The following is a 27,578-nucleotide window of genomic DNA, read 5'->3' on the forward strand; positions in this document are numbered from 1 at the left end:
CTTTAATATGGTTAGTAATATGTTCGATTCAATGTGAAAAAGGAAAGAATGAAATGTCGTATGGCTTCTAGTGCCGGGATACCCCAGGACGGGTTCGGGTCGCCAGGTGCAGCTCTTTCTATTTGACTCCCGTAGGTGACCTGCGCGTCGTGATGAGGATGAAATGATGATGAAGACAACACATACACCCAGCCCCCGTGCCATTGGAATTAACCAATTAAAGTTAAAATCCCCGACCCGGCCGGGAATCGAACCCGGGACCCTCTGAACCAAAGGCCAGTACGCTGACCGTTCAGCCAACGAGTTTGACTGAAAACAGGAAAGAAAACCTATGCAAGGAATAGTACATACAACGCTAACGTGTATCACAAACTTCAAGCTCCTAAACTACAAGGAGTCAGGAAGTGGAGTTTATACCCAAATATTTTAAAATGTCTGAATATCCTGCAAAAAGTCCTTAACTCCTTAAAAAGCCAGTGGAATTATTTCATCCTGAATAGGAATGATGAAGATATACTCCAAGCACATATGTGATGGTCTTTTAAGTATGGCCACCATTATACCAAATAAATCGTTGTGATCAGTTTTCCATTCAAGATGAATTGAAGATCGGATTTACCGCAGTTGACTGAACCCACGAAAACAAGTGAAATATAAATCGTTAACACTAAGTTTAGTGAAATAATGGTCTATTTTCTCTATCTTACTGTTACAATTAGGGCTATTTCGTCATAGCACGCTAGCCCGGTTTAAAAGTATTTCACTAGGAACTGAATGTAGGAAAACTATTCAGAAAATTCTATTTCTTATAACGTCAATGGAATGCATTTTACCTTAGATATCGCACTAGTCTGAGAACAATAAGTACTGCATATTTCATACTAGATACCGTGCAAGCACATATTACTAAATAGGAAGAATTTTTGTATAAAATTCTTGGGTTAGATCCTTAGCTGATGAAAATATTTTTTTCACCGTATTTTCAGTTCGTCGCTCAGTATAGTAATAAATTTCATTTTCCTTGCTCTGGATCAATGGCTATTTTTGGCGTGCACTTTTTATATTCAAGGGGGTCGGAGACAACGTAAACCGGGTATGTGAGCGTGAGAGGTTGGTCATACTGATAAATAATTTGAAATAAAATAAACATTTTCTCGCGCTGTTGTCATTTTATCGGCTGCTGAATTTAGCCAATCCTCGAGGAAGAATTCAAATGGGTTTTGTGAGGTGGTGTTGCTGCATCTGTACGTGGCTTAACATCGGCTTCAGAGCACCAATAGAAGAAATCAAAAATTCCTGGGGAGAGATTTGAACACGGACCTCCGAGCTGACATGATCATGCCATAGCAAGTGTGCTCACAATGTGTTTGTGTTTGTTACTGACTTCTCGGCCTAACTGTCAAGCCGGTCGTAAGTCACGTGCACATTTAGTAACATTACCGTGCAAAGCACATTTGAATGCGACCGCGAAGCGATCTGATTGGCTAACTTCAGAAGCTGACAACATGACAAAGGCGTGATATATCGAATTATATTTTTCAAATTAGTTGTCAGTATGACCAACCCTCTAACGTTCATATACCTGATTCACGTTGTTTCCGACAACCTTGTCCATGCATACTTATATCAAATAATAACTTATGATATTTCTATTATAATAATATACGTAATAGAATTCAGGAAACGAGAGCTACTGTATATTAGTACTTTTTATATTAGATTCAGGTTCAGAACTTCTCTAAAGGAATGACTACGACAAGAATGTAAGCGCTGAAATATATCATAAGAATATAAACCCAGGATATTTTGAGAAGGTAATAAAATCGAAATTCATCAGCATTCTACACGATATCCTATGTATAGGAAACGATACTCGAATCCCATTAAAACTGGCTAATTTGTAAAGTGAAAATATCGACGAAATGTTAACATTCATCGTCGGAAGATAAGTTAGTGACTTGGAAGTGATTACCAGTGAATGTATAACAAAAACAACAACAACAAAATTATGACAAGGTAATTTCAACAGTTTACTCATGCCACACAATGATGACTGCTCGGTTCGAAGTTAAAATGACGAAATTTGTATCCACAGTTACACGGATATACTGAATTACTGATGATGATTGTTGTTTAAAATGTCTTGGCCATTGGTCCTATACCAAACTGCTAGGTCCAAGGTAAACGTAAAACAAACTGGAAATAACTACAACGGTGAGAAGGATGGGTAATCGGGAGAATACAGTAATTAGTATACAGGATGGGGAATGGTACTTTTCATGATGTTACTGATGGAGGAGAAGGGAGCCAAAAGACGGTGAATAAAGTGTTACACAAGACCTTTCGAGAAGTATGTTTACATGTGTCTTTACGTGTTCCTCTTAAGGAGATAACATTTATCATGATACTTCATTCGAAGTAACTCATACATTTATACCACGTCACCTGCGAATGTTATTTGCAACAATCTGTGGGTTCGGAGAACCAGAAAACGTTCTCATATTTGGGGATCAGGATAGTGATGCAGCATCTGAATAGTTTATACATAGATATTCTGAAGAAAATATTCCTGTTCAGAAATCCATGAACTCCGGGTCACATCGGAATGAACTGAGTTTACCGGGTGTAAGTCTGCAGGAGCGCACCCCTTTCATTATAATAGCCATAAACTTAATCAAGAATATCTAATGGCTCTTAATTCAGTATTTGATGCAATATCGTCGCTGCTATGCCAAAACCGCGAATGTGTCAATGCCCTTCCTATTCTTTATTTCCCTTAAGACTGGTCACACCTCCCAGCCACATATTGATATGCAGTCCATCAGAACCATTTTCATTGTATTAGTTTTCCTATGCACGCGTGCACAGGAAAATGAACCTTAAATACATCATACTCTAGGAGTGAGTAAATATATCACGCAAACATACATTCCTACAGAGCGGTACTGTAAGGTCTAGGACTTCCTCCTCAAATCTCCGCCCCGCTATAATTCCTTTTTTCCCCTCATTGTTCGAGTGATAGTTCCTTCAAGCTTTTGTTCCTACTTCAACAGTCAGCCATCGTCATTATATTTCCTGATCAATGGATTCCATTGATCAACCAAAATTATAGCTCTTAAAAGCAATCAGGTCCGTCCTGATGCGTTCATTCCAATGGGCTTGGCAGACTGATAAATAATATCAACTTCTGGCTCAGTAATGAAAGGAAAGGGAAAATACCTCACACCTCATTTCCCTATGACGGCTCGTCATTGACGCCTAGGATGTGAGAATCAAACTAGCCTTCGGGATGAATGCTCAACATACAATCATACATACACACAGGACTATATCAGCATCCTCCTGACCAGGAAGTGTGTTACCATGACGACAGGTTTTTCAAGACAGTAAATCGTCGTTGCGGCTAGAAAACCCACTGTGTTATAACACTTCAGCTTAGAACTCTTACAAAAAAAAAATTAACAAATCTGTCACCTATGGTTCAGTACTGCACGAATTATATCAACGAATTTTCTTTGCAAGTGAAACATGTGCTGCGGGTCAGTATTTTTCCCCTCAACATTGCCAAATAACAGTATTTCGAGGTGCAACGACGAAATATTAACGGAGTCAGAGACGAACAAAACTGAACTCAGCTTACTTGCGACTTTTTTACACCTGATCTGAGATAAAAATGAAGTATGAAGCGAGTATTTCAATTGTAGAAATAAAATTATTATTTTATTTATACAAATGTGTACTAAGTGCAATTGAAACTGTTCTTGTAAAATTGAAATCCAGGGCAATATACTACCTATCCCTTGGATAAAAAGAGCATATTTACGTCAGCTGCAAATTCACAACAGGGGGATGGCTTCCCTGTAGCAAATGTCACTTACTCACGACACCGGGGGCCTTAAATCAGAATGTATAACGTTTCAAATTCCAATATAATGAATTTGCCTTTGACTGTTCGTTTGTGTTTGGGAGATAAACGTCCATGCTTCGGGCAACACTTTAATCAAATGTAAGTATCAGCTCAACTCTGGTGGTTATCACATCGAGTATGTGACTCACTCACTACACATAAAGAGAAAAAATGACTTTTACTAGCGATATGAAACGAAAATTCATGCCCTCATAAGACATTATTTTTGTATGTTCCTAGCCATGACAAAAGTCTTAACAGATTCACCCGGTTTAAGTTTCCTTTAAGATGAAACTAGGTTACTTTCCCTGATTATGTTCAAAAAGTTTTGATCGTTAATACGAGGACTGTACATAAAGTACGCAACGTAGTCAAGACACTCGCAGGAGATCGGGCATGCGCGAATAGGATATGGGAGCGAGCAGGTGGCGCTGTTGACGATGTGTACTGTAGATTTGATGGGCATCCAGTTGGGAGTGTTGTTGCTGTGAGGCGGTGAAGTGAAGAGTGCCAATTTCACCGCTCAAAAGCACGTTTTCAAAACGTGATCAGCGTTCGTGGATTAAAGTTGAGTTTGCCCGTGTTAACAAAGCATCAGAATGTTACCGAGGATTACGTGAAGCCTGTGGCGAGAATGCATTACCGTATAGGACGGTTGCACGATGGGACGAGGGGCTCCGTGCTGGTCGCAATGAGGTCTTGGAACACACTCTGTACTCTCCAGACTTGAGTCCTTGTGACTTCGACTTGTTTCCGAAGTTGAAAGGCCCTCTAAGGCCGTAGGGCGTAGTAGGGCGCTCCGACGCTGTCATCAACAGAGAACGCCTTGCCAACAGTACCCAAAGGCTTCCCGTCATTTGGCAAAAGGTAAAAGACTTTGCAGGTGACAGCATTATACGTATGTAATGCAATCGTACTTTTTAGTTCATTAAATATTGCATTCTATCAATATTGCCAGTACTAACTGGAAGAAGGATAGGAATAAGATGACACAAGTAAGGCTGTAAGTGCCACAACATCGTGGGAAAGCATACTACTTTGGGAAGACATTTCTATTTATACTGCATAAAACTCTTGGAATTATCCGGTATTATGCTAATATTAACTGTTGTAATAAATAATTAAAATCATTTCTCCTATTAGTATTAAGTACAAATCGTGAAGGTGAATCATTTCAAGAACATTCCTCTCAAAGCGATGGATATTCCAATATAAATAATTTCTGTTGTCAGGTCTTTGAAGCCAATCATTCCATTACCTTCATGAACAACTTTATTTTTTCATCACTTTCTATTTTACCATTTGGAAAGCATTGGATAATACCGTTATTTTTTTTTCATCTGCAGTGTAGTCACAAATCTCCCGGCGTGGCAGTTTATTTGTTTGATTTTGTTCACCGTTGTTCCATTTGCTCTTTTCTGAAAGTATTTACCATTTCCTATCCGATTACTTTATCAAGTGACAATATTTTCAGAAGATACTGAGTGCCAGATGTAGGGTATTACTTTATGCAGCATAAATACGTAATCAGTCTGCAGTTCTCAAGTCTTAAAATATCCTCTTTCACATAAAACCATTATATGGTGCAGCTGAGGAAACTTTCTCAACTTTTCACTTAAATCAAAGTAACTATCGCAGATGAGATACGAATGATACATTAAGAATTTACGAATCACTTGACCATAGACTCATTTTAAAACTAATTTCATCGGCAAAGACATTATTTCGTTCTTGTTCTCTTCAGAGTTCATAATGATGAACTATCTACGTCTCATATCATTAATTAGCGCCTTCAGTATGCAGGTTATTATATCATTTCCATTTCTTCTATTCACACCTTCATGCCGTAAATATTTAAACGAGATTGTTTTCATCAATAATCAGAAAGAAATTAAGAAAACATTGTTAGAAATATTTGTTTTCAAAATGATTTCCCACCCAATTTTGTGATCAAAAAATCAATGTTTAATATATTACCTATAACCCAGTCAATAACTAATCCAATTCATAATTATACTAATTATAGGCTTTACAGTTGTCATTAGGTACTTTAAAGAACAAAGTAGGATCTTACAAGTTTGGAAAAGGCAAAGAAAGCATTCAGTTATGATTTATAAATGATGATACAGTCAAAGAATGTTTACTATAGGAGTCTGAAAGAGAAATGCAAATTTTAGTTCTATAATATTAAATGTTCTACTGAAATATCAATTTATAACTCGAAGTTAAAAAATAAGGACCTTCGCTTGTTTACCGTCTTCCCTAATAAATTATTCACCTTTCGATAAACAAATCTGACGTTATTATTATTATTATTATTATTATTATTATTATTATTATTATTATTATTATTATTATTATTATTATTATTTTAACAACTTTTGTGCTAGTGGAAGTGACTACCATGTTCATTTATTTCATTAAATTCTTATTAAAAGTCTGCTGTATAACTTCCAGAAACAATTCAAAATATTTAATAATAATATTAATTCCAGAGACTTTTATCAGACATTCAAGAGAAAATCCAGAGGATACCAAGCACCATATTTGAGCTTCAGAAACGAACGTAAAAATGTGAGATATTAGCCAGATTATTCCACACACTCTTGAATTGACCTTCCTCAACCTCCAAACTAGAATTTCCAGACATACCAGAGAACTACCAACAAAGAAATCCCTTGAAAACTCTAAAACAACTGGGCAAGTGGAGAGATCTCGATAACGGCAGAAATGTTGAAATAGGAAGAACCGGAAATCTTAGATAACATTGACTAAATCATCAAGGAAATCTGGGAGAAGGAGACAATCCCAGAAGAATTAAACACATCACTTATCAGACCACTGCATGAGAAAGGGGACAAACAGGATGTCAACAACTATAGGGGCGCGTCACTCCTCCCGATCGCCCATAAAATCCTCTCAAAACTGCTTCTTAATAGAATAGAGGTGAATCTGGACCAATGGCCGATGACCTTCGATGTTAGGCCCCTTAAAACCACAAGCAACAAACAACAATCTGAACCAACAAGTAGGAAAATACCAAGCAGGGTTTAGGAAACGCCGCTCCTATATCGAACAAATATTCAACTTGAAGTCAATACTCCGCCACAGAATGTTGAGTGTTAGGAAAATTGCGGTGTCCTTTATATACTTCAATGTAGCCTTCGACAGAGAGACCTTGGATAAGATCATTAGGGAAATCGGAGTCAAAAACCAAACTGACAAATATAATCAAAGAGACTCTAACAGGCACAACCTCCAAGGCAAAATTCTTCGGACATCTCTCGCACTCATTTGAAATGAAGACAGGCGAGAGGCAAGGCGATGGACTATCCATGATCCTATTCAAGTGTGTCCTAGAAAAGATAAAGAGAATATGGAACTCAGAACTCGAACATCAAGGGATAACCCCTATCTGTCTAGGGAGAAAATCAGGGGGGATTAAAGTTAAATGCTTGGCTTTCGCTGACGACTTGCTATACTATCAGAAATTCCACAGGTCGTAACCATCCAGATTTACCTCTTGGGAAGAATCGTCAGCTAAACAGGACGGAGGATCTCAGTGAAAAATACCAAATTCATGATGAACATCAAAGGTGGACCAAAATTCCTGGAAACAGAGATAGGACCTTGGTGAGACCATATACGAGAATGGACTAGAAAAAGCTGCAGTGGAAGATCGGTTCTCAAAAATGGTGAGAGCATACGTCTTGACGAAAAGCAACTACAATAAGAAGTACTTATTCTGGAATTCCAAATTAAAACATTACAACACCGTGGTCAAAACACAATACCTGTATGCCAGGGAATGCCTATGAACTACAAAGCTGGAAAAGCTAGAGGACCTGGAAAGAAGAATCCTCATAAAAATTATGGGAGCTGTCCAAACTGAAAGTGGATGGAAACTTCGGGATAACAATGAAGTTTGCCAGGTGGAAATAATCTCAGAGACCATGAAGGAAAAGAGACTGACGTTTCTCTAACATCTGTACAGAATAAACTGCGAACAGACTTACCAAACAGATATTTGATTACTTCTGGAGAAGAAAGACCACTACAGCATGGATGAAGGAAACGAAGAAGGATATGGAAAGGTTAAGCATCTGGGAAGTCCAGCTGTTAGCAAGGAATACGTTTAGGAATAGAGTGAAGAATATGGAAGGGGTACAGCCTCAGGAAGAACTAGGAAGACCGGAAGACTGAACAGTTGAACAACAGAAGCAGGTCAGCGAACGCATGAAGGAGTATTGGACACAGAGCAAACTCCGCACGAAGAGAAAGAAATGAAGTTGTAGCGTGATCCTTAGTGGTCCATTCGCTTGTGAAATAATAATAATCATAATAATAATAATAATAATAATAATAATAATAATAATAATAATAATAATAATAATAATAATAATAATAATAATAATAATAATAAAGAAGAAGAAGAAGAACCTCCGTAGCTCAGGCGGCAGCGTGTTGGCCTCTCACCGCTGGGTTCCGTGATTCAAATCCCTGTCACTCCATGTGAGATTTGTGCTGCACAAAGCGGAGGAGGGACAGGTTTTTCTCCGGGTACTTCGGTTTCCCCGTCATGTTGCATTCCAGCAACACTCTCCAATATCATTTCATTTCACCTGTCAGTCATTAATCATTGCCTCAGTCGAGTGGGACAGGCTTCGGCAGCCGGCATAATTTCTACCCTCGCCGATAGATGGGGGCTTCATTCATTCTATTCCTGATCCGGTCAAATGACTGGAAACAGGCTGTGGATTTTCATTTTCATTAATAATAATAATAATAATAATAATAATAATAATAATAATACATATATATATATATATATATACACACACATAATACATATGATATTCTTCGTAAACTGTTTTGCACATTAGCGTTCCTTCCGTAAATCTCGCACATTCCAATCGTTTGGAACATGAACGCAGGCTCAGACAAACCTTATCCTACTGCTTACTGCGCAGCTATTAAGTTGATGACCTTGAGCCCTCTCTAATATTCTAATATAGTCCAAAAACCCTACATTTAGGCTGTTATTCTGTAAAATATGTTATATTCTGCGACAGCATTCTCAATTACTAATCCTATTATCACTTTTGTAATTTGTTTCAGTTGGGAGATTTATCGAATCCTGAACTACGAATTCTTACGGATCAGTTGGATAAAATAAGACATGGTGGTGAGTATAATATATCTTATACTTCGTCAAATCACTTCGTATTTCTAATATATTACTGTCCTTTACCATTCTACTTATGGTTTGCCGATGTCAGTGACATCTATGTTTTCCTCCTGTACCCCAAAGGTGACTTGTGATTTTAAGAAAACTTCGTATAATGTGGTGTTCTCTAACATCTGTACAGAATGAACTGCGAACAGACTTACCAAACAGATATTTGATTACTTCTGGAGAAGAAAGACCACTACAGCATGGATGAAGGAAACGAAGAAGGATATGGAAAGGTTAAGCATCTGGGAAGTCCAAGGCCTGACCTACCATGAAACGGTCAAATTCTCAGACGAACAACATCTCGTCGACAATAGCTTAGAAACACGTGCTTTAAAATACGTAAGGGTGAAATTCTGGAGAACCATTACAGTTACAAAGAAATAGCATATGACTTTTTTGGTATAAAATCACATCTTAAATGCACACGCTTTAATTGTGGCAGGATAAATCACCTGCCATTATTTTTTTATATTTAGCGGATTATGTATGGGAAAATATAGCCCATAGATATATTAATAGCCGCCATTTGAAATGGCACATTATTAACATTTGAACTGCATATATGATATATATCCATACCAAATTTCAATTCTGTTTGTTCAGTAGTTCAGACGTGATTGAGCGAGAAAGAAACGGATAGAATGTCAATTTAAACAATTAGGCGATTTTAAAAAGTAATTTCGCAAACAGTATACTTTCAGAAAAATATTTTGAAACAAATCATAAATAGTCATAAGGCATTTATATTTGAGATTATTCGTGAAAAACTTAATGAAACTACTTCCAATACTTTAGACGCGATGCCGTTTTGGACGGCAGACAGGTAGACAAGCTGTCAAACGCCATTTTATTTTCATATAGAGAGACATGTAATGCATCCAAGATGTTATTTTTTATTTCGATTTAATTATAGCCTTAATGGACTGTAATTAAAGGCGTCGAATGAGCCGCGTCATTCTGCTGCATGGCAATGATTGGGCATGACAACTTGTGGACGAAAGTGAATATTTCTACTTACGTTTTCGAAACACAATAAATAGTATGTACTAACATATCCCGCATAGAATAGTTATCCGCTAGGTGTTGTACTATTATCAAATAAAGTTGTAAATGATGTGAATTTTTCCGTGCACATAGTGAATTTTTCTATAATAAACAATTTTTTTTCGTCTTACCTTTTCTGAAAATTTGATGCTTAACTCACATTCACATTCTATTCTAGCAATGTTCTGCTAAATTATTTCATGGCATTAATCATCGAAAATTTCCCTCAGTACGGTAGTAAGTTGTTGCTTCCTGAGAGTGGATAGTGATTTGCTATAATAGAAACCATTTATTTTCAGTTTCGATTTAGTTAACGGATAACTGTGAGGTTTATCAGCCAGTCGAAACTAATTCAGTATGACAAAAATGTAGAAAATAACTGAAAAAATGGAACATTTATTAACAGATCATACCTGAGAAATATGCCGTTGCTGGCAAGATGTAGTGTTTACAGTGCGCTATGTCTTCTGGTATGGGCTAGAATAAAATTGTTACTTTCATTGACCTGTCTCAGTCTTATCGTTGGCTTTGACAATATGAAATCGGGTGACGCTAGGAATGCCATTCCTTATGCAGCCGGTCCCTGCTATGAATGGTGTGAAAATGTCGCTCATAGGGTCGGTTGGTGCAGGCATTTCAGTGGGCTTGGTAGACTGATGTGCAATAGCAACTTCTGGCTCGGTGAGGAAAGCAACGGGAAACTACCTCACTCCTCATTTCCCTAGTACGCCTCTTCAGTGACACCTAGGCCATCTATGACAGCTAACGGTGAACCTGTTGAGGATCCAACCAGCCTTCGGGCTGAATACCCAACATGCATACAACATACCTGAGAAATATACCATTAATTAAAAATAGAATGATATGTTACGTTCTTGAAAGACTATGATCAGATTCTACGGTATATTACGAATTTATTAATGTTATTAAGAAATGTGTCTGACTGGTTGGATGAATGATCAGCGTACTGGCTTTCGGTTCAGAGGGTCCCGGGTTCTATTCGCGGCCAGGTCGGGGATTTTAACCTTCATTCGTTAATTCCAATGGCCCGGGGGTCCATGAAACTCACACCACCACACATAACACTATCCTCCACCACAATAACACGCAGTTACCTACACATGGCAGATGCCGCTCACTCTCATCGGAGGGTCTGCCTTACAAGGTCTGCACTCCGCTAGAAATAGCCACACGAAATTATCATTAATAAATGTAAAAACTTTTAAGTTTAAATTCTGTTTATACCCTTGTAACAGTTGAATGCTTAAGCTGTGCTTCCTCTATTTTTACTAGTCCAGTGAACAGCGTAGGGTGGTGCAATGAGGCCAGCTGGTCAGATTGTTGATAATTTTCCGATATGTCATATTCCGGAGACGTTATCGCCCTTAGCGGAACATAGCATAACAGTATACAGTATTGCCGGTAAACAAGCCAGCTCATTAAATGCTTATTAAACCACCAGTAAATAACTTCAAAAACAATTTAAAATACGGTAATAATAATAATAATAATAATAATAATAATAATAATAATAATAATAATAATAATAATAATAATAATAATAGTAAAGCTATAAGTAAGGTTCCGCACGGGCGCTAATATTTCGTGGTCAGACAGGATATTTTTCTGAACGTTATTATGTATTGTCATCCCTAGATGTGGTCCTCCTTCACAGCTAACCGACGGAAATTATGCAATAGAACTTTTATTTTTGTTGGGTGCAATAAATGTATTTTTCAATCTCTCTACTCTGTCGTCTAACAACAAAGTTATATAATATATCGACAAAGAATTAGATGGCATTATTGGCTTAAACATGGCTCTATTTGATACGGTGTGGACCAGGGTGCAAAATCAGGAAAATGGTGGAGGGCGGGGGAGAAAGTTCATCGGGGTTAATTACTGATGTTTATTTCAGGCAGTACTCGGCGGGAGAGGGCAATATCATTCCCCTGTAAGTAAATTATCCCCTCCCCCAGAAAAATGTAAATTTGTTTGAAATAAGTAGTTATAACAAGAATGATAAACATAGGAAAGTTATTCCTGGGTTAAAGATGGACTTGCCAGTGTGAAACATGAAAAATAGGCTGGATGTGCGGAATTGAACCGCTACGTTGCTTTATTGCTCAAAGTATGACAATCATTCTATTATATCTATATTAGGTGTATTATTGCTGACGCTTTTATGAAAATATGCACAGTAAAAACATTAATTTTAGTACCGTAATATATGTGTTCTATACTTCATTATTTTATAATGAAATAATGCTCCCCCAGCCCATGGGCAGTTTTAGTGGGAAGGAACCTTTGAAATAAAATCGTCGGTGGAGGTAACAATCCACCCCCACCCCCAAACCCCCTGGGCTACTTCGCACCCTGATAGGGACGACTCACTTTAAGTTGGATGAAATATCTTCAGTTTGGTTGTAGAGTTCAGCCGTGAACTGTCAGCGAATTTACTACTCGGAGATGTACTCTACACAGAATCAAAGGTGGTTTGAACATTGGAGGGGAAAATTAAAGGGATAACTGGAAATGAAAACTCTTTGCAAGAAAACTGCCACAAATGTCGCACAACTCATGTGAATTGCATTTCAAAATATTCGAAGAAGACAAACACCAGGGAGTGAAAAGGAAGGGAGAATCGAAGTACGGATAGTAATATAAGACTTATTCTCCCATTCCATTATAACAACATAGAGCGGCCACCTGCTGTAATGGCCATTTTCTCTCAGAACAACTTGTAACCACTTAAAAACAAGTTTCACTGGAAGCGTATTTAGTTCTTCAGTATAAGTAATTTCATATGCGTATTCTTAGTCTAGTGCAGGCCTTGTATAGCAGACGACGGTGGGTAGTATCCACCGTGCGTAGGAAATTTCTTGTTATTGTGGTGGTAGATAGTGTTGTGTATGGTACACTGACTGACAGAGCAAATGCAACACCAAGAAAGAGTGGTTCGAAAGGGATGAAAGTTGGGGAAAAAACAGAGACGGCACGGACGAATAATTGATGTTTACTTCAAACCGATATGCAGGTTACACAATGCGCACGGCATCGACTCAGTAGGATGTAGGACCACCGCGAGCGGCGATGCACGCAGAAACACGTCGAGGTACAGAGTCAATAAGAGTGCGGATGGTGTCCTGAGGGATGGTTCTCCATTCTCTGTCAACCATTTGCCACAGTTGGTCGTCCGTACGAGGCTGGGGCAGAGTTTGCAAACGGCGTCCAATGAGATCCCACACGTGTTCGATTGGTGAGAGATCCGGAGAGTACGCTGGCCACGGAAGCATCTGTACACCTCGTAGAGCCTGTTGGGAGATGCGAGCAGTGTGTGGGCGGGCATTATCCTGCTGAAACAGAGCATTGGGCAGCCCCTGAAGGTACGGGAGTGCCACCGGCCGCAGCACATGCTGCACGTAGCGGTGGGCATTTAACGTGCCTTGAATACGCATTAGAGGTGACGTGGAATCATACGCAATAGCGCCCCAAACCATGATGCCGCGTTGTCTAGCGGTAGGGCGCTCCACAGTTACTGCCGGATTTGACCTTTCTCCACGCCGACGCCACACACGTCTGCGGTGACTATCACTGACAGAACAGAAGCGTGACTCATCGGAGGACACGACGTTCCGCCATTCCCTCATCCAAGCCGCTCTAGCCCGGCACCATGCCAGGCGTGCACGTCTATGCTGTGGAGTCAATGGTAGTCGTCTGAGCGGACGCCGGGAGTGCAGGCCTCCCTCAACCAATCGACGGAAAATTGTTCTGGTCGATATTGGAAGAGCCAGGGTGTCTTGCACATGCTGAAGAATGGCGGTTGACGTGGCGTGCGGGGCTGCCACCGCTTGGCGGCGGATGCGCCGATCCTCGCGTGCTGACGTCACTCGGGCTGCGCCTGGACCCCTCGCACGTGCCACATGTCCCTGCGCCAACCATCTTCGCCACAGGCGCTGCACCGTGGACACATCCCTATGGGTATCGGCTGCGATTTGACGAAGCGACCAACCTGCCCTTCTCAGCCCGATCACCATACCCCTCGTAAAGTCGTCTGTCTGCTGGAAATGCCTCCGTTGACGGCGGCCTGGCATTCTTAGCTATACACGTGTCCTGTGGCACACGACAACACGTTCTACAATGACTGTCGGCTGAGAAATCACGGTACGAAGTGGGCCATTCGCCAACGCCGTGTCCCATTTATCGTTCGCTACGTGCGCAGCACAGCGGCGCATTTCACATCATGAGCATACCTCAGTGACGTCAGTCTACCCTGCAATTGGCATAAAGTTCTGACCACTCCTTCTTGGTGTTGCATTTGCTCTGTCAGTCAGTGTATATACGTTGCAGGGATGTCGGTAACAGTACAAATTCACAGTCCCTGAGACAATGATTTTAAGATAAGAACGACGACCCGACGTACAATCGAACCTGGGGTGCTCTGGACTAAGGGCAACTACGCTGACCTTTCAGTCGATAAAGCAGACAATTCTCCAATAGATTTCACAGAAAGCGTCCGTAACTCTCTTCTGCATGCTATATTTCGTAGCTACCAGCGAGTAACACTTATGCACCTTAGAGAGTGAAAATAAGGGTTTGGTGCCGGGCTGTGTGGCTCAGATGGTTGAGGCGCTGGCTTTCTGATCCTAACTTAGCAGGTTCAATCCTGGCTCAGTCCGGTGGTATTTGAAAGTGGTCAAATACTTCAGTCTTGTGTCGGTGGATTTACTGGCACGTAAAGAAAACTCCTGCAGGACAAAATTCTGGCACCTCAGCGCCTCCGAAAATCGTCAAAAAGGTAGGTAGCGTAAAGTAAAAACAATAACATTGCACCCGCTCTTGCAACGGTCAGTGCAAGATTATCCCGGTAGCTCATTAATTCTTCTCAGGGTATCCTTTTTCCGCCCATAAAATCTGAGATTTTATATGTAATTATTTAACGTGGTTTCGGAAGAGAAATTGGCCGCTGGGGTACTCGTGATGGGAGTATCAATATCCACGAGAATGACGACCGATATCTAGAAATCATCTCGCATTTCGTTTGTAAGAACTTGTCGATTGCTTACATCTAGAAAACTTAACAACTAACTTAACTCTAAACGTTACCAGAACAGAAATCATAACTCAGTCACATACTAAAGAAAATATATAAGATTATTTATTGACAAAAATTAATGTTCGAGATATAGTGAAATCTGGGTAGTATTAATTCCGTGTTATCTCATCATTTGAAAATAAGTTAGAGTCAGCGCTGGCTCATTTAAGATAAAATAGTGGAACTTAAAAAAAAAATGCTAACATTCTCTCATTTATAAGTTCAAATTCCAATAAATACACATGTGATCCTTCGTAGCCATGTTCCGAAAGTATTACATTTTTTTAAAATAATATTTGCGATCATTGAGAATTCAAGGAATCAAATAAAATTTTCATATTGTAAATACTGCTCTGTTAATTATTAAAGTTATCCTCACAACATATGAGACATGTTTCCCAAGTATACACTTTCGCGTGTATTAAATTGTGGCAGTGTTCACCGACCTTCCATTCATAAGTTAAAGTCTTTCATAGGTTTGAACTCCGAGTGTTAAGTAATATCTTTCTAGTGTGAACAAGTAACGACTTACGAGCTAAAGCAATACCACCCTCGTGCCTACGATATCTGGCTCCTAACTAACCATTGTAATATTCTTCATTTTTATATACTGAGTTAAAATCATATTTATCTGAGTAGAAATAAAAAAAATCTAACTAACTCTTTGAATAGTTTCTAATCTACACACTCATCTATTAGTGGCTCAATGTACTCTTATGATCTGCACTGTCTCAATATTTCATTTATATACGTGCTACTGAACGTGTATGGATAGTATAGAATGCAGGTATTTCATATCAACCTGCACCGCTCCACGAAATACTAGATATATAATCAATCATGAGTCTATTGCATCATATATAAGAACACTCTCTCTTACGCAGTACCTGTTATTCACCCAAGTCAAACACAATATCACTGTCACGATACACAATTCTACATAATTCATGTTTACCTTACCTTGAAATGGTCATCTGCGCGGAATTCTCTTCTTGACGTATATTTTCAAACATGGCATAGAAACTCACCTTATATTACTAATAAATCATTAACACGTCAAATAGCAATTCTTACACTTCCCGTAGAACATAACTAAATCTCTTCACTTAAACCATTCATCAATATATAATCACATTTCAATACACTACCGTCGATACTTTAACATCCTATCGGCTTCCATTTAGCCGCATGCATATAGCCATAACTCCGAAACCATATGCTAAATATTCAAGAATTGCTTAGCAAAATACGCAGTCAATAACCTCTATTTTTAATAACAGTAATATGAATTCATATGCCCTCTTTCTCTGACGAAAGGAATACTTAATTTGTCAATGATCATCGTATTGCGCAGGTAATTCGTGACGTAAACTATACTCAGGTAAAACGAGATTAATCGAACCTTTACTAGTAACTTAGACTCATTGATTCTAGCTCTACTCAAGTAACATACCTTTCACTTATCGGATATTATTTCCACTGTCGATGTGCTAGTGCAGTATCCAGTATATGTCATATTGTCATTCTAATTCATCACTTCCATCTAATTTTAAAATCTTAAGTATTTCACACATTACTTATATTACACACGCGTTCTTAATTACTTCATAAATCACCAAACTCTCAGCACATGCCAAAATAGATTGAGGGTGCAGATTGCAAGAAACTACTCTACTATAGAAAAGTATGGACTTAGCTCGTCAGTTGCTACATCTGGTCTGGTGGTTGCTCCGTCCTTCACTTGCTGCTAGACCCTCAGATTGGAACTGGATCTCTGTCTGAACTGGACATTCGCGGTCATCTACTGGTTACATAGCTCGTCAGACCACTTCGTATCATCCGGTCTTTCGGCTGGCCGATGCTCATCCAACGTCATCATCTCCACTGGTTGGTCTGTCCAATAATCTCCGCCTGGTCATCTGATTCGACGGTACATATCCCCAGTTCGGTCCATCTTGATGAATTAGCAGACAGTCATCATCATGTATCTGTTGACAATGAAAAGAATTCCCTGTGCGCAGTAATTAATCATGATATTCTGCATTTTCTGTTATTTAAAATAATCGTTAAAGTTTTTCTTTCTGTAAAAAGTTTTCTCCGTAAATAATTATTATTTTCACTGCTACGGTAGTTATACTCTTCTCGTGTGTAGTTATTAAATATTTCACAATGGTGAATTCCGATTCTTTCGATCGTTACGTTGCTACTTGATATTCCAAATCCGTCGTATATCACCAAAATTTATATATTTATATTTTTTTCTCGGCTCATCTACTGGCATACAGCGATGAATACTTTAATTATATGCTGTCGCGAATATATATAATTAATATTCTTCTTCAGTAGGCAAATCTATTCTTGGAATATGTAGATCTGCTCGCATCTGCGTCTTGTCTACATGAAAGTAATTTTTTAGAGTCTCGTTAAACAATTCACCCGCTGCTATATTTTTTTTTAAACAATTCAAATGAGCCTCTACTGTTCTCCAGTGCCTTCGTAACCTATCCTTTCCGTGACGTACATAGCCTCCTATACGTTGCATTGATACGAAGTTCATTGCCTTAGTATATCGCATGGTCCATACCTTCCTACGCCGCCATTTTGTTGTTGGTCTACGAGATGCGAACGGGCACATTTAATCCCCCTGGCATGAAGAAAATATATTGGTCACGATATATTTTCTCATTGTTAACTTGAATCTCAAATGTGACTTTGCATCTCGTATATTCTCTGCCATTGCGATATTATCTATTCGATTATCGAATATCAGCAGATTGATATCGATTACGTCCTAGTTGCATTAATTTGTTTACATGTCCCGTAACCATGTATTTGGCAACTGCTTTTTCTTCATTCTAGTGGTCGTAATAAAGATATTTATTCCTTCCTCTTTGCGCATTTCACAATGGTAGGTCATTTAATGGCTTTAGACTTTCTTATCTCTTAAGTTCTTATTACATTTGCTGATTCTCTTGGAAGTACAACTTGATATTGCATGCATTATGTACGTTACGATATTTGCCATTTAAACTTGCTATTTCGTACGCATTATTCCCAAGTACGCGTTCGATTCTGTAGGGACCATTGTATAACGGCAGAAATTTAGCACATATTTTTGCTGGTGCATTTGATATTGGTGCAGTCTTAACCAGAACTAGATCTCCTTGTTTGAAATGTGGATGGAACTTCTTATTCTGTAGTCTTCTTAACCGTTTTTGAGACTGATCCTTGAGTCTCTGTTGGATCTTTAGATTTATTTCTTGAGGATCTGGCTTTTTCTCTAGCTGCATAGTGAAAATGCTGTCCCATGTTCTCTGTGGGTGAACATTTTTATGGGCTACGCTAGGAATTTGGGCTATTGATTGATTAACCGTGTTGTTTAAACTTTCAGCTATGATATCTAGCATATCTATCCATTTCCAATGTTGTTGACTACAATATATTCTCCCGAATTTAGCGATCTCCTTCATATATCTCTCTACGGGATTAGCTGCTGGATGACGAACTGAGCATAACGTATGCTTGATGCCCTCATTTCTTATTCGTTCGCGGAACATAACTGAAGTAAATTGTGTTCCTCTATCAGTAAGGATCCTCTCAGGTTTTCCCATTTCAGGAAATGTCTTATTAATGAGGCCGTGTAAAACTTGTTTAGGATTGGCTCTCTGTATGGCTTGCAATGAAATATATTTAGAGAATATGTCGATAACCACTAGTATATATTTCTTTCCCTTCCTAGCAGTGGGCAACTTTCCAAAAATATCTATTGCATAAATTTCCTGAGCTCTAGATGGTATAATTGGGATCGGTTTATGTCCGCATGTGTAATTGTTATGCTTTACTCTCTGACACACATCGCATGTTTTTGCTATGTTTCTTACTGATCTTCGTAATCCATTCCACGTGAACTTTTCCATTATCGTCCCTATAACCTTGTCTATACCAGCATGTCCTGTCATCTTATGAGTATGCCAGATTAATTCTCTTTGTAGCTCTTCCGGTATTACAATTCTTTTGCTGTTATTGATCTTGTCCACTACTTTCAATAGTATTCCGTCTACGATTTCATATTTCTTTGTGAGTTCTGGCGTTGATTCCCTGTTAACCAAATTATCGATGATGATCTTTAATTTCTGGTCAGATTCTTGAAATTCTCTCAGATTCTCTAACTTTCTTAGTAGTTGTTCGTCTTGAGTATCCAGTTCGATTGCTAGCACATGTTCTTCACCTTCATGTGGGTTTCTACTTAACGCATCAGCTAAGATGTTTTCCTTTCCACTGCAATGTTCAATCTTTAGGTCAAACTGTTGCGTGAATAACATCCATCGCGTTATCCTTTCGCTGATCATGACGGCTTTTAACCCAAACGTCAACGCCTTGTGGTCTGTCCGTATTGTTACTGGGTAGCCATAAATTATACGTCTCCAATGTTGTAATGCGTGCACTATTGCGAGTAGTTCAAGCTCAGTAGTAGTATAATGTTGCTCATGTTTTCTAAGTTTCCTACTGGTAAATGCCAAATAAGTTCGTCTTTTGGTTTCATTATCTTCTTGATATAGGCATGCTCCTACACCAACGTGTGATGCATCAGCTTGAATTATGAATCTCTGTTGATAATCAGGATATCCCAGTTTGATACTTTTCTTCATCAGCTCTTTCATGTTGATGAATGCTTCTTCTGCCTCATCATTCCACTTCCATTTATTGTTGACCTTTAGCAAGTTCTGTAACGGTGCAGCCGTATCTGTGTAACCTTCACAATGGTCTGAGAAGAATCCAGTCAACCCAAGAAATTGCCTTATATGCTTTACTTTAGTCGGCCTTGGGAAATCGCATATTGCCTTTATTTTTACGGGATTTGGTCTTATCCCTTCTCCATCGATCACGTGACCTACAAAAAGTACTTGGCTTTGGCAAAATTTAGATTTTGATAAATTTATTTTGAAGCCAGTTCTCTGTAAATTACTTAATAGCTTTTCCAATTTGACACAGTGTTCTTCGAAGGTAGTGCTCGCAAAGACTAGATCATCAACATAACAATTTACAAAGTCCTTTACTTCACTCGTTAGGCTTCTGTCTAGTGCCCTTATCAATACTGCCGAACTGACCTTTAATCCGAAAGGCAACCGACAATAGGCATATGTTTGGTTATTAAACATAAAACCTGTTAATAACCGTGACTTTTCTTCAAGTACAATATGGTGAAATGAAGCTGTGCAGTCCATACTCGTAAAATATTTCTGACCTCGAAATCTCTTCACAATGTCCTTAATTTTAGGGGCCTGACTATACTCTGGAATCAGTCTGGAATTTAGGACTCGCGCATCGAGGCACAAACGCAGTTTTCCGTTGTTTTTCTTTACAATTACTATAGGGTTCAGAAATGGAGTGGTAGTCTTCACGATCAATTCATCAGCTAACATTTCCTCGATGATTTGTTTAACTTCAGTGAAATACTTCTCTGGCACATCATATATTTTTCCCTTATATGGCGTCCAGTCAGTAACTATCAGTTTGTACTTGTAGTTAGGAATCTGCCCAGGTTTATCACTAGAAACTTTAATATATTTCTTTATGATGTTGTACAATATTCGTTTTTCTTCTGCAGATACCGCAGCTTGAATGATAGCCTCCCAAATTTCGGGTTTTTCGCAGCTTTCCACTTCGATTGCAACTATCTCTTCAATTCTTATGACTAATTCCGGCTCTAATTCTGTGCTAAGATCTTTTTCTTCTAGTTCTTGGCTCTCTTCGTCCAATAGATCCACTTCTTTTCCCTCGATCTTCAACAATTCGTTCTCTTCAAGTGTGCTACTAATTTGAACTCTTTCTACAGTTCTATTTCCATCATTTTCTACCACTGGAAATCGAATTTCACCCTTATCCATATCAATTGTCATCCTAGAGCTTATCATGAAGTCTATTCCAAAAATGACGTTGTATTTTATTTTCTTCATAACCATGAATGGATGCTCAAATTCATATTTTCCGATCTTTATACTTAAGTAGGCTTGTATCTTGCATTCAACAGACTTGTCTGGAATTATGCCTCGGATTTTTACACCAGATACAGGTATGATTGGTATCTGTATTTTCTGATTTAGCTCTTGGAATAAGGTATATGACATTACACTTATGCTAGCTCCAGAGTCCACTAAACAGTACAATCGGGTGTTGAACACTCTCACAACTATTACTGGTAACTTGAATTTAGGTTGAGTTTCGTGACAAGTATCTTCTTTAATTAAATCTTCAGGTTGAATGTCCCAATGATCTATTTGTGCTACTACCCAACTGCGAATTTTGACAATATTCACTAACGGTTTAATATTTACAATTTCGTGTTTAACTAGTTCATTATCGGCGTTTTTTTTTCGCTCAGATGTTTGGGAAATTTCTGTGTTCCCATGATTTTCATGCTCCTTCCAACCTTCTTCTTGTCTTCTTCGTTTATAATTCTGAAGTTCGAGACTTTCTGCGCCTTCGAGGTCGCCGTTTATATCCTTATTTTTGATGGCTTCCTCCCATCGGCTCCTATTTTGTCTCTCTTCTCTTAGCTCTTGAAGATATCGCCTATTCTCTTCATTTTGATTATATTGTGCAGGTCTTCTCCTCTCATCGTATCGCCTTCTGTTCCTCTGATATGGTCGACTTCTATTGTTCCCATATCGAATGTTACTCCTATACTGGAAACTATTTCTATTTCCAATTTGCCCACATCTTCCGTGCTGTTGACCACTATACTGACAATAACATTTTCTTGGTTCTTTGTTTTGGGCTCTAACACAATCTTCTGTCCTAATTTCATGACCCTTATCTAGTCCTTGGTTAGTGATTTCGGAGCTGAGCGTATTGACTGCTTCTATTTGTCTTATATTTCTGGGGTTCTTCTCTATTAAGCAGGATGACGTTAGGTCGATCTGTCTTAATCGTCTCTCCATGTCAATAGCAGTTTGTATATCAGAGGCTGCTAATAATCTTTGTATTTCGAGTGGTAATTGCCTCTGAATAGTTCTAATTGCCTCCAGTTCGCTAGGTGGAGAATCTAAGTCCTGAAAACGATGAAATTGTAGGGAGAAGAAATCACTAAAGCGAGTTTGGCCTGCAGTCGAAAATTTCCTTGAGTACAGCTCTAATCTTAGCTGTTGCTGGATCTCAGGATTCCAGAACTTCTTCAGGAAAGCTACCTTAAACTCGTCATAGTTATGGAATGTGTACTTGAAAGCCTGGAACCAAATATTTGGGTTCCCGTCCAGATGTTTTTCGATAATTCTCAATTTATTTTCCTCCTGAATTTTTCCTTCCCTAAAATATTCCTCTATGTCCCTAAGGAATTGTTTCGGTGAGATCTTAGCCGAACCGTCAAAATGTTTGGGGCGGTCGTCGTAATTTTTAATAATATTAATTATCGTGCTTCCTTCACTCTGATTACTACCGTTTAATATTTCTATATCTCTTCTACTTGGGTCGCTCATCCCTGAAGGTGTGTTCTCTCTCTCATTAATCTGTACCTCTACTGCTCTATGTCTATCACTAGAGCTTGAGGCCATAGATTTCGCCGTGTGTGATTCCACCTTCATCTCCTGTATTTCTTTTCTAATCAGTTTCACCACTTCTTCCGTCTTTTCGATTTTTCGTTCCGATTCCACCCTGTTATCTTCTATCTTCTGCTTCAACTCATCAATTTTCTGTGCTACTTTGCTCGCCGCTTGGTCATATTTCTCATCTAAGTCTTGCTGTCTTAGATTTAATCCTTGCATACCAGCTGTTATATCATTTATTTTCTCTTCTTCCAATTTTCGGATTGTTTCCTGGCTCTCTGTTAACATTTCATTTATTTTATTTATTTCCTCGTGCATCTCTCTGTTTTTATTTTCCATGGTTTCAGTCAACCTCGTCTGCATGTTTTGGATTTCGTTCCTAACTTCATATACTTCCGACCGTGTTTTCGCTGTTTCTTCAGTCGCTTCTTCTTGTTTCTTGCGTAGCTCATCGATCATCCCTTTGTGTTCATCTTCTATTTTTCTAACGAATTCTTCTAAAGATTCTTTCTGTTTTAGCTGATCCTCTCTTCTTTCCTCTCTCATCTCAATGATGCATCTCTGGAATCTTGATTCCCGTTCCTGTTCTTTCTCTTCTTGTTTCTGTTGCCATTCTTCTTGTTTCTTGTGCAATTCTTGCATCAACTCATAATGTTCTTTCTTTCTTTCTTCGCGTTGTTCTTGTTGCCATTCTTCTTGTTTCTTTTCTTGTTCCTTTTGAAATTCTCTAAACAATTCTTGTTGTTTTCGTTCCTTTTCTATCCGTCTTCTTTCTTTCTCTTCTTCCAGCTTCCTCTCTTTCTCTTCACGCTCCTGTTTCTCCTTCTGTTTTTCTTCTTCCAGTTTCCTCTCTTTTTCTTCACGCTCCTGCTTTTCTCTCTGTCTTTCTTCTTGTTGTTGTTTCAAATATTCGAGAAACCATAATGGAGCTCCTTCTTGTTTCTCTTGAGCTCTTCTCATCTCCTCTTCTTGTTCTCTTCTTGTCTGAACTCTACCCTGTGTTGCCATTTTATGTCGTTTTCTATATATTCGTTATAATATCTCAAAGTTTATATTAAGCTCTCTACTTTGTTAAAAATCACTTATTTGCCTAACAGTCCTCTAAGTTCACAAAATATTAAATATTATATCACACACACCACAATAACTTAGTCTACAAGGTTTAAAAATAGTTCAAGGTTTGCACTATATGCACTAGTTTGAAGTTTTCTCTTCAGTAAATAATAATATTGATGGACCTTCCTGGAGATCGGCACCATCTCACCAGATAGACCAACAACAACCAGACCAAGAGTTCAAATCTATGATTTCGTTCACATTTCGGAACATGTTACGAAATAAATAAATTAAAATTCCGTTATGCTGCATTCCATATTTATATGTATGGCCATCAGCCTATACCATAATTAAAATTAACTAAGTTTCATTTCATATTGACTTAAAATCACCTTACCCTAGATTATTATTATTAAAAAGAAGCATTCATCTAATAAATACAATAATTCCTTATTAATATATCTTCACAGGTTCAGCCATGTGGTAATAATTAATAAATTACTCAATACATTAGTGACATGTTTTCTATACCCGATACCTACATTTCGAGCTTCGTCACATGATTGCCTATTAAGTAATATAAATTATCAGACTATTTTCATACACTCCCGCGATGTGTTTCTCTTCAGGCGCCAACCATTAATGCGACATTTAATTTATTTCAAAGTGAAGACCGTTTCCAATACTTTTTTCACTTTATTTGGCGTTCCCACGGTGTATTTCTCTTCGCTCGCTCCACTGTTGCGGCATTTTATTCTTTGGCAACCAACAGTTCCCACGGCATCTTTCTCCATTTTAAATCACGTTATGATGTCAAAAATTACCTCTGGCAACCAATATTCAATGATCCCGCGGTGTCTTTCTCTTCAAATCGTCACAGATTGCGGCGTCATTTTAATAACTTTCCCACGGTGTGTTTCTCTTCAATTGCCCCACAGTTGGGCAGCCATTTTAACTACTTGCACCCGCTCTTGCAACGGTCAGTGCAAGATTATCCCGGTAGCTCATTAATTCTTCTCAGGGTATCCTTTTTCCGCCCATAAAATCTGAGATTTTATATGTAATTATTTAACGTGGTTTCGGAAGAGAAATTGGCCGCTGGGGTACTCGTGATGGGAGTATCAATATCCACGAGAATGACGACCGATATCTAGAAATCATCTCGCATTTCGTTTGTAAGAACTTGTCGATTGCTTACATCTAGAAAACTTAACAACTAACTTAACTCTAAACGTTACCAGAACAGAAATCATAACTCAGTCACATACTAAAGAAAATATATAAGATTATTTATTGACAAAAATTAATGTTCGAGATATAGTGAAATCTGGGTAGTATTAATTCCGTGTTATCTCATCATTTGAAAATAAGTTAGAGTCAGCGCTGGCTCATTTAAGATAAAATAGTGGAACTTAAAAAAAAATGCTAACATTCTCTCATTTATAAGTTCAAATTCCAATAAATACACATGTGATCCTTCGTAGCCATGTTCCGAAAGTATTACATTTTTTTAAATAATATTTGCGATCATTGAGCATTCAAGGAATCAAATAAAATTTTCATATTGTAAATACTGCTCTGTTAATTATTAAAGTTATCCTCACAACATATGAGACATGTTTCCCAAGTATACACTTTCGCGTGTATTAAATTGTGGCAGTGTTCACCGACCTTCCATTCATAAGTTAAAGTCTTTCATAGGTTTGAACTCCGAGTGTTAGGTAATATCTTTCTAGTGTGAACAAGTAACGACTTACGAGCTAAAGCAATACCACCCTCGTGCCTACGATATCTGGCTCCTAACTAACCATTGTAATATTCTTCATTTTTATATACTGAGTTAAAATCATATTTATCTGAGTAGAAATAAAAAAAAATCTAACTAACTCTTCGAATAGTTTCTAATCTACACACTCATCTATTAGTGGCTCAATGTACTCTTATGATCTGCACTGTCTCAATATTTCATTTATATACGTGCTACTGAACGTGTATGGATAGTATAGAATGCAGGTATTTCATATCAACCTGCACCGCTCCACGAAATACTAGATATATAATCAATCATGAGTCTATTGCATCATATATAAGAACACTCTCTCTTACGCAGTACCTGTTATTCACCCAAGTCAAACACAATATCACTGTCACGATACACAATTCTACATAATTCATGTTTACCTTACCTTGAAATGGTCATCTGCGCGGAATTCTCTTCTTGACGTATATTTTCAAACATGGCATAGAAACTCACCTTATATTACTAATAAATCATTAACACGTCAAATAGCAATTCTTACACTTCCCGTAGAACATAACTAAATCTCTTCACTTAAACCATTCATCAATATATAATCACATTTCAATACACTACCGTCGATACTTTAACATCCTATCGGCTTCCATTTAGCCGCATGCATATAGCCATAACTCCGAAACCATATGCTAAGTATTCAAGAATTGCTTAGCAAAATACGCAGTCAATAACCTCTATTTTTAATAACAGTAATATGAATTCATATGCCCTCTTTCTCTGACGAAAGGAATACTTAATTTGTCAATGATCATCGTATTGCGCAGGTAATTCGTGACGTAAACTATACTCAGGTAAAACGAGATTAATCGAACCTTTACTAGTAACTTAGACTCATTGATTCTAGCTCTACTCAAGTAACATACCTTTCACTTATCGGATATTATTTCCACTGTCGATGTGCTAGTGCAGTATCCAGTATATGTCATATTGTCATTCTAATTCATCACTTCCATCTAATTTTAAAATCTTAAGTATTTCACACATTACTTATATTACACACGCGTTCTTAATTACTTCATAAATCACCAAACTCTCAGCACATGCCAAAATAGATTGAGGGTGCAGATTGCAAGAAACTACTCTACTATAGAAAAGTATGGACTTAGCTCGTCAGTTGCCACATCTGGTCTGGTGGTTGCTCCGTCCTTCACTTGCTGCTAGACCCTCAGATTGGAACTGGATCTCTGTCTGAACTGGACATTCGCGGTCATCTACTGGTTACATAGCTCGTCAGACCACTTCGTATCATCCGGTCTTTCGGCTGGCCGATGCTCATCCAACGTCATCATCTCCACTGGTTGGTCTGTCCAATAATCTCCGCCTGGTCATCTGATTCGACGGTACATATCCCCAGTTCGGTCCATCTTGATGAATTAGCAGACAGTCATCATCATGTATCTGTTGACAATGAAAAGAATTCCCTGTGCGCAGTAATTAATCATGATATTCTGCATTTTCTGTTATTTAAAATAATCGTTAAAGTTTTTCTTTCTGTAAAAAGTTTTCTCCGTAAATAATTATTATTTTTTACTGCTACGGTAGTTATACTCTTCTCGTGTGTAGTTATTAAATATTTCACAATGGTGAATTCCGATTCTTTCGATCGTTACGTTGCTACTTGATATTCCAAATCCGTCGTATATCACCAAAATTTATATATTTATATTTTTTCTCGGCTCATCTACTGGCATACAGCGATGAATACTTTAATTATATGCTGTCGCGAATATATATAATTAATATTCTTCTTCAGTAGGCAAATCTATTCTTGGAATATGTAGATCTGCTCGCATCTGCGTCTTGTCTACATGAAAGTAATTTTTTAGAGTCTCGTTAAACAATTCACCCGCTGCTATATTTTTTTAAAACAATTCAAATGAGCC

At 38.2% G+C, this 27,578-nt stretch overlaps 1 protein-coding gene across 1 annotated transcript in view; it reads left to right on the plus strand.

The window, feature by feature from the left end:
• LOC136857547 (carbonic anhydrase-related protein 10) overlaps positions 1 to 27,578 on the plus strand; it is a 679,439-nt gene that overhangs the window by 275,666 nt on the left and 376,195 nt on the right. Inside the window, exon 5 of the mRNA XM_068225096.1 lies at positions 9,026 to 9,092. Coding sequence (XP_068081197.1) covers positions 9,026 to 9,092 — 67 coding nt within the window. The remainder of the gene's footprint in view (positions 1 to 9,025; positions 9,093 to 27,578) is intronic.

Source organism: Anabrus simplex, chromosome 1, assembly GCF_040414725.1.
Source record: "Anabrus simplex isolate iqAnaSimp1 chromosome 1, ASM4041472v1, whole genome shotgun sequence".
NCBI classification, from domain to species: domain Eukaryota; kingdom Metazoa; phylum Arthropoda; class Insecta; order Orthoptera; family Tettigoniidae; genus Anabrus; species Anabrus simplex.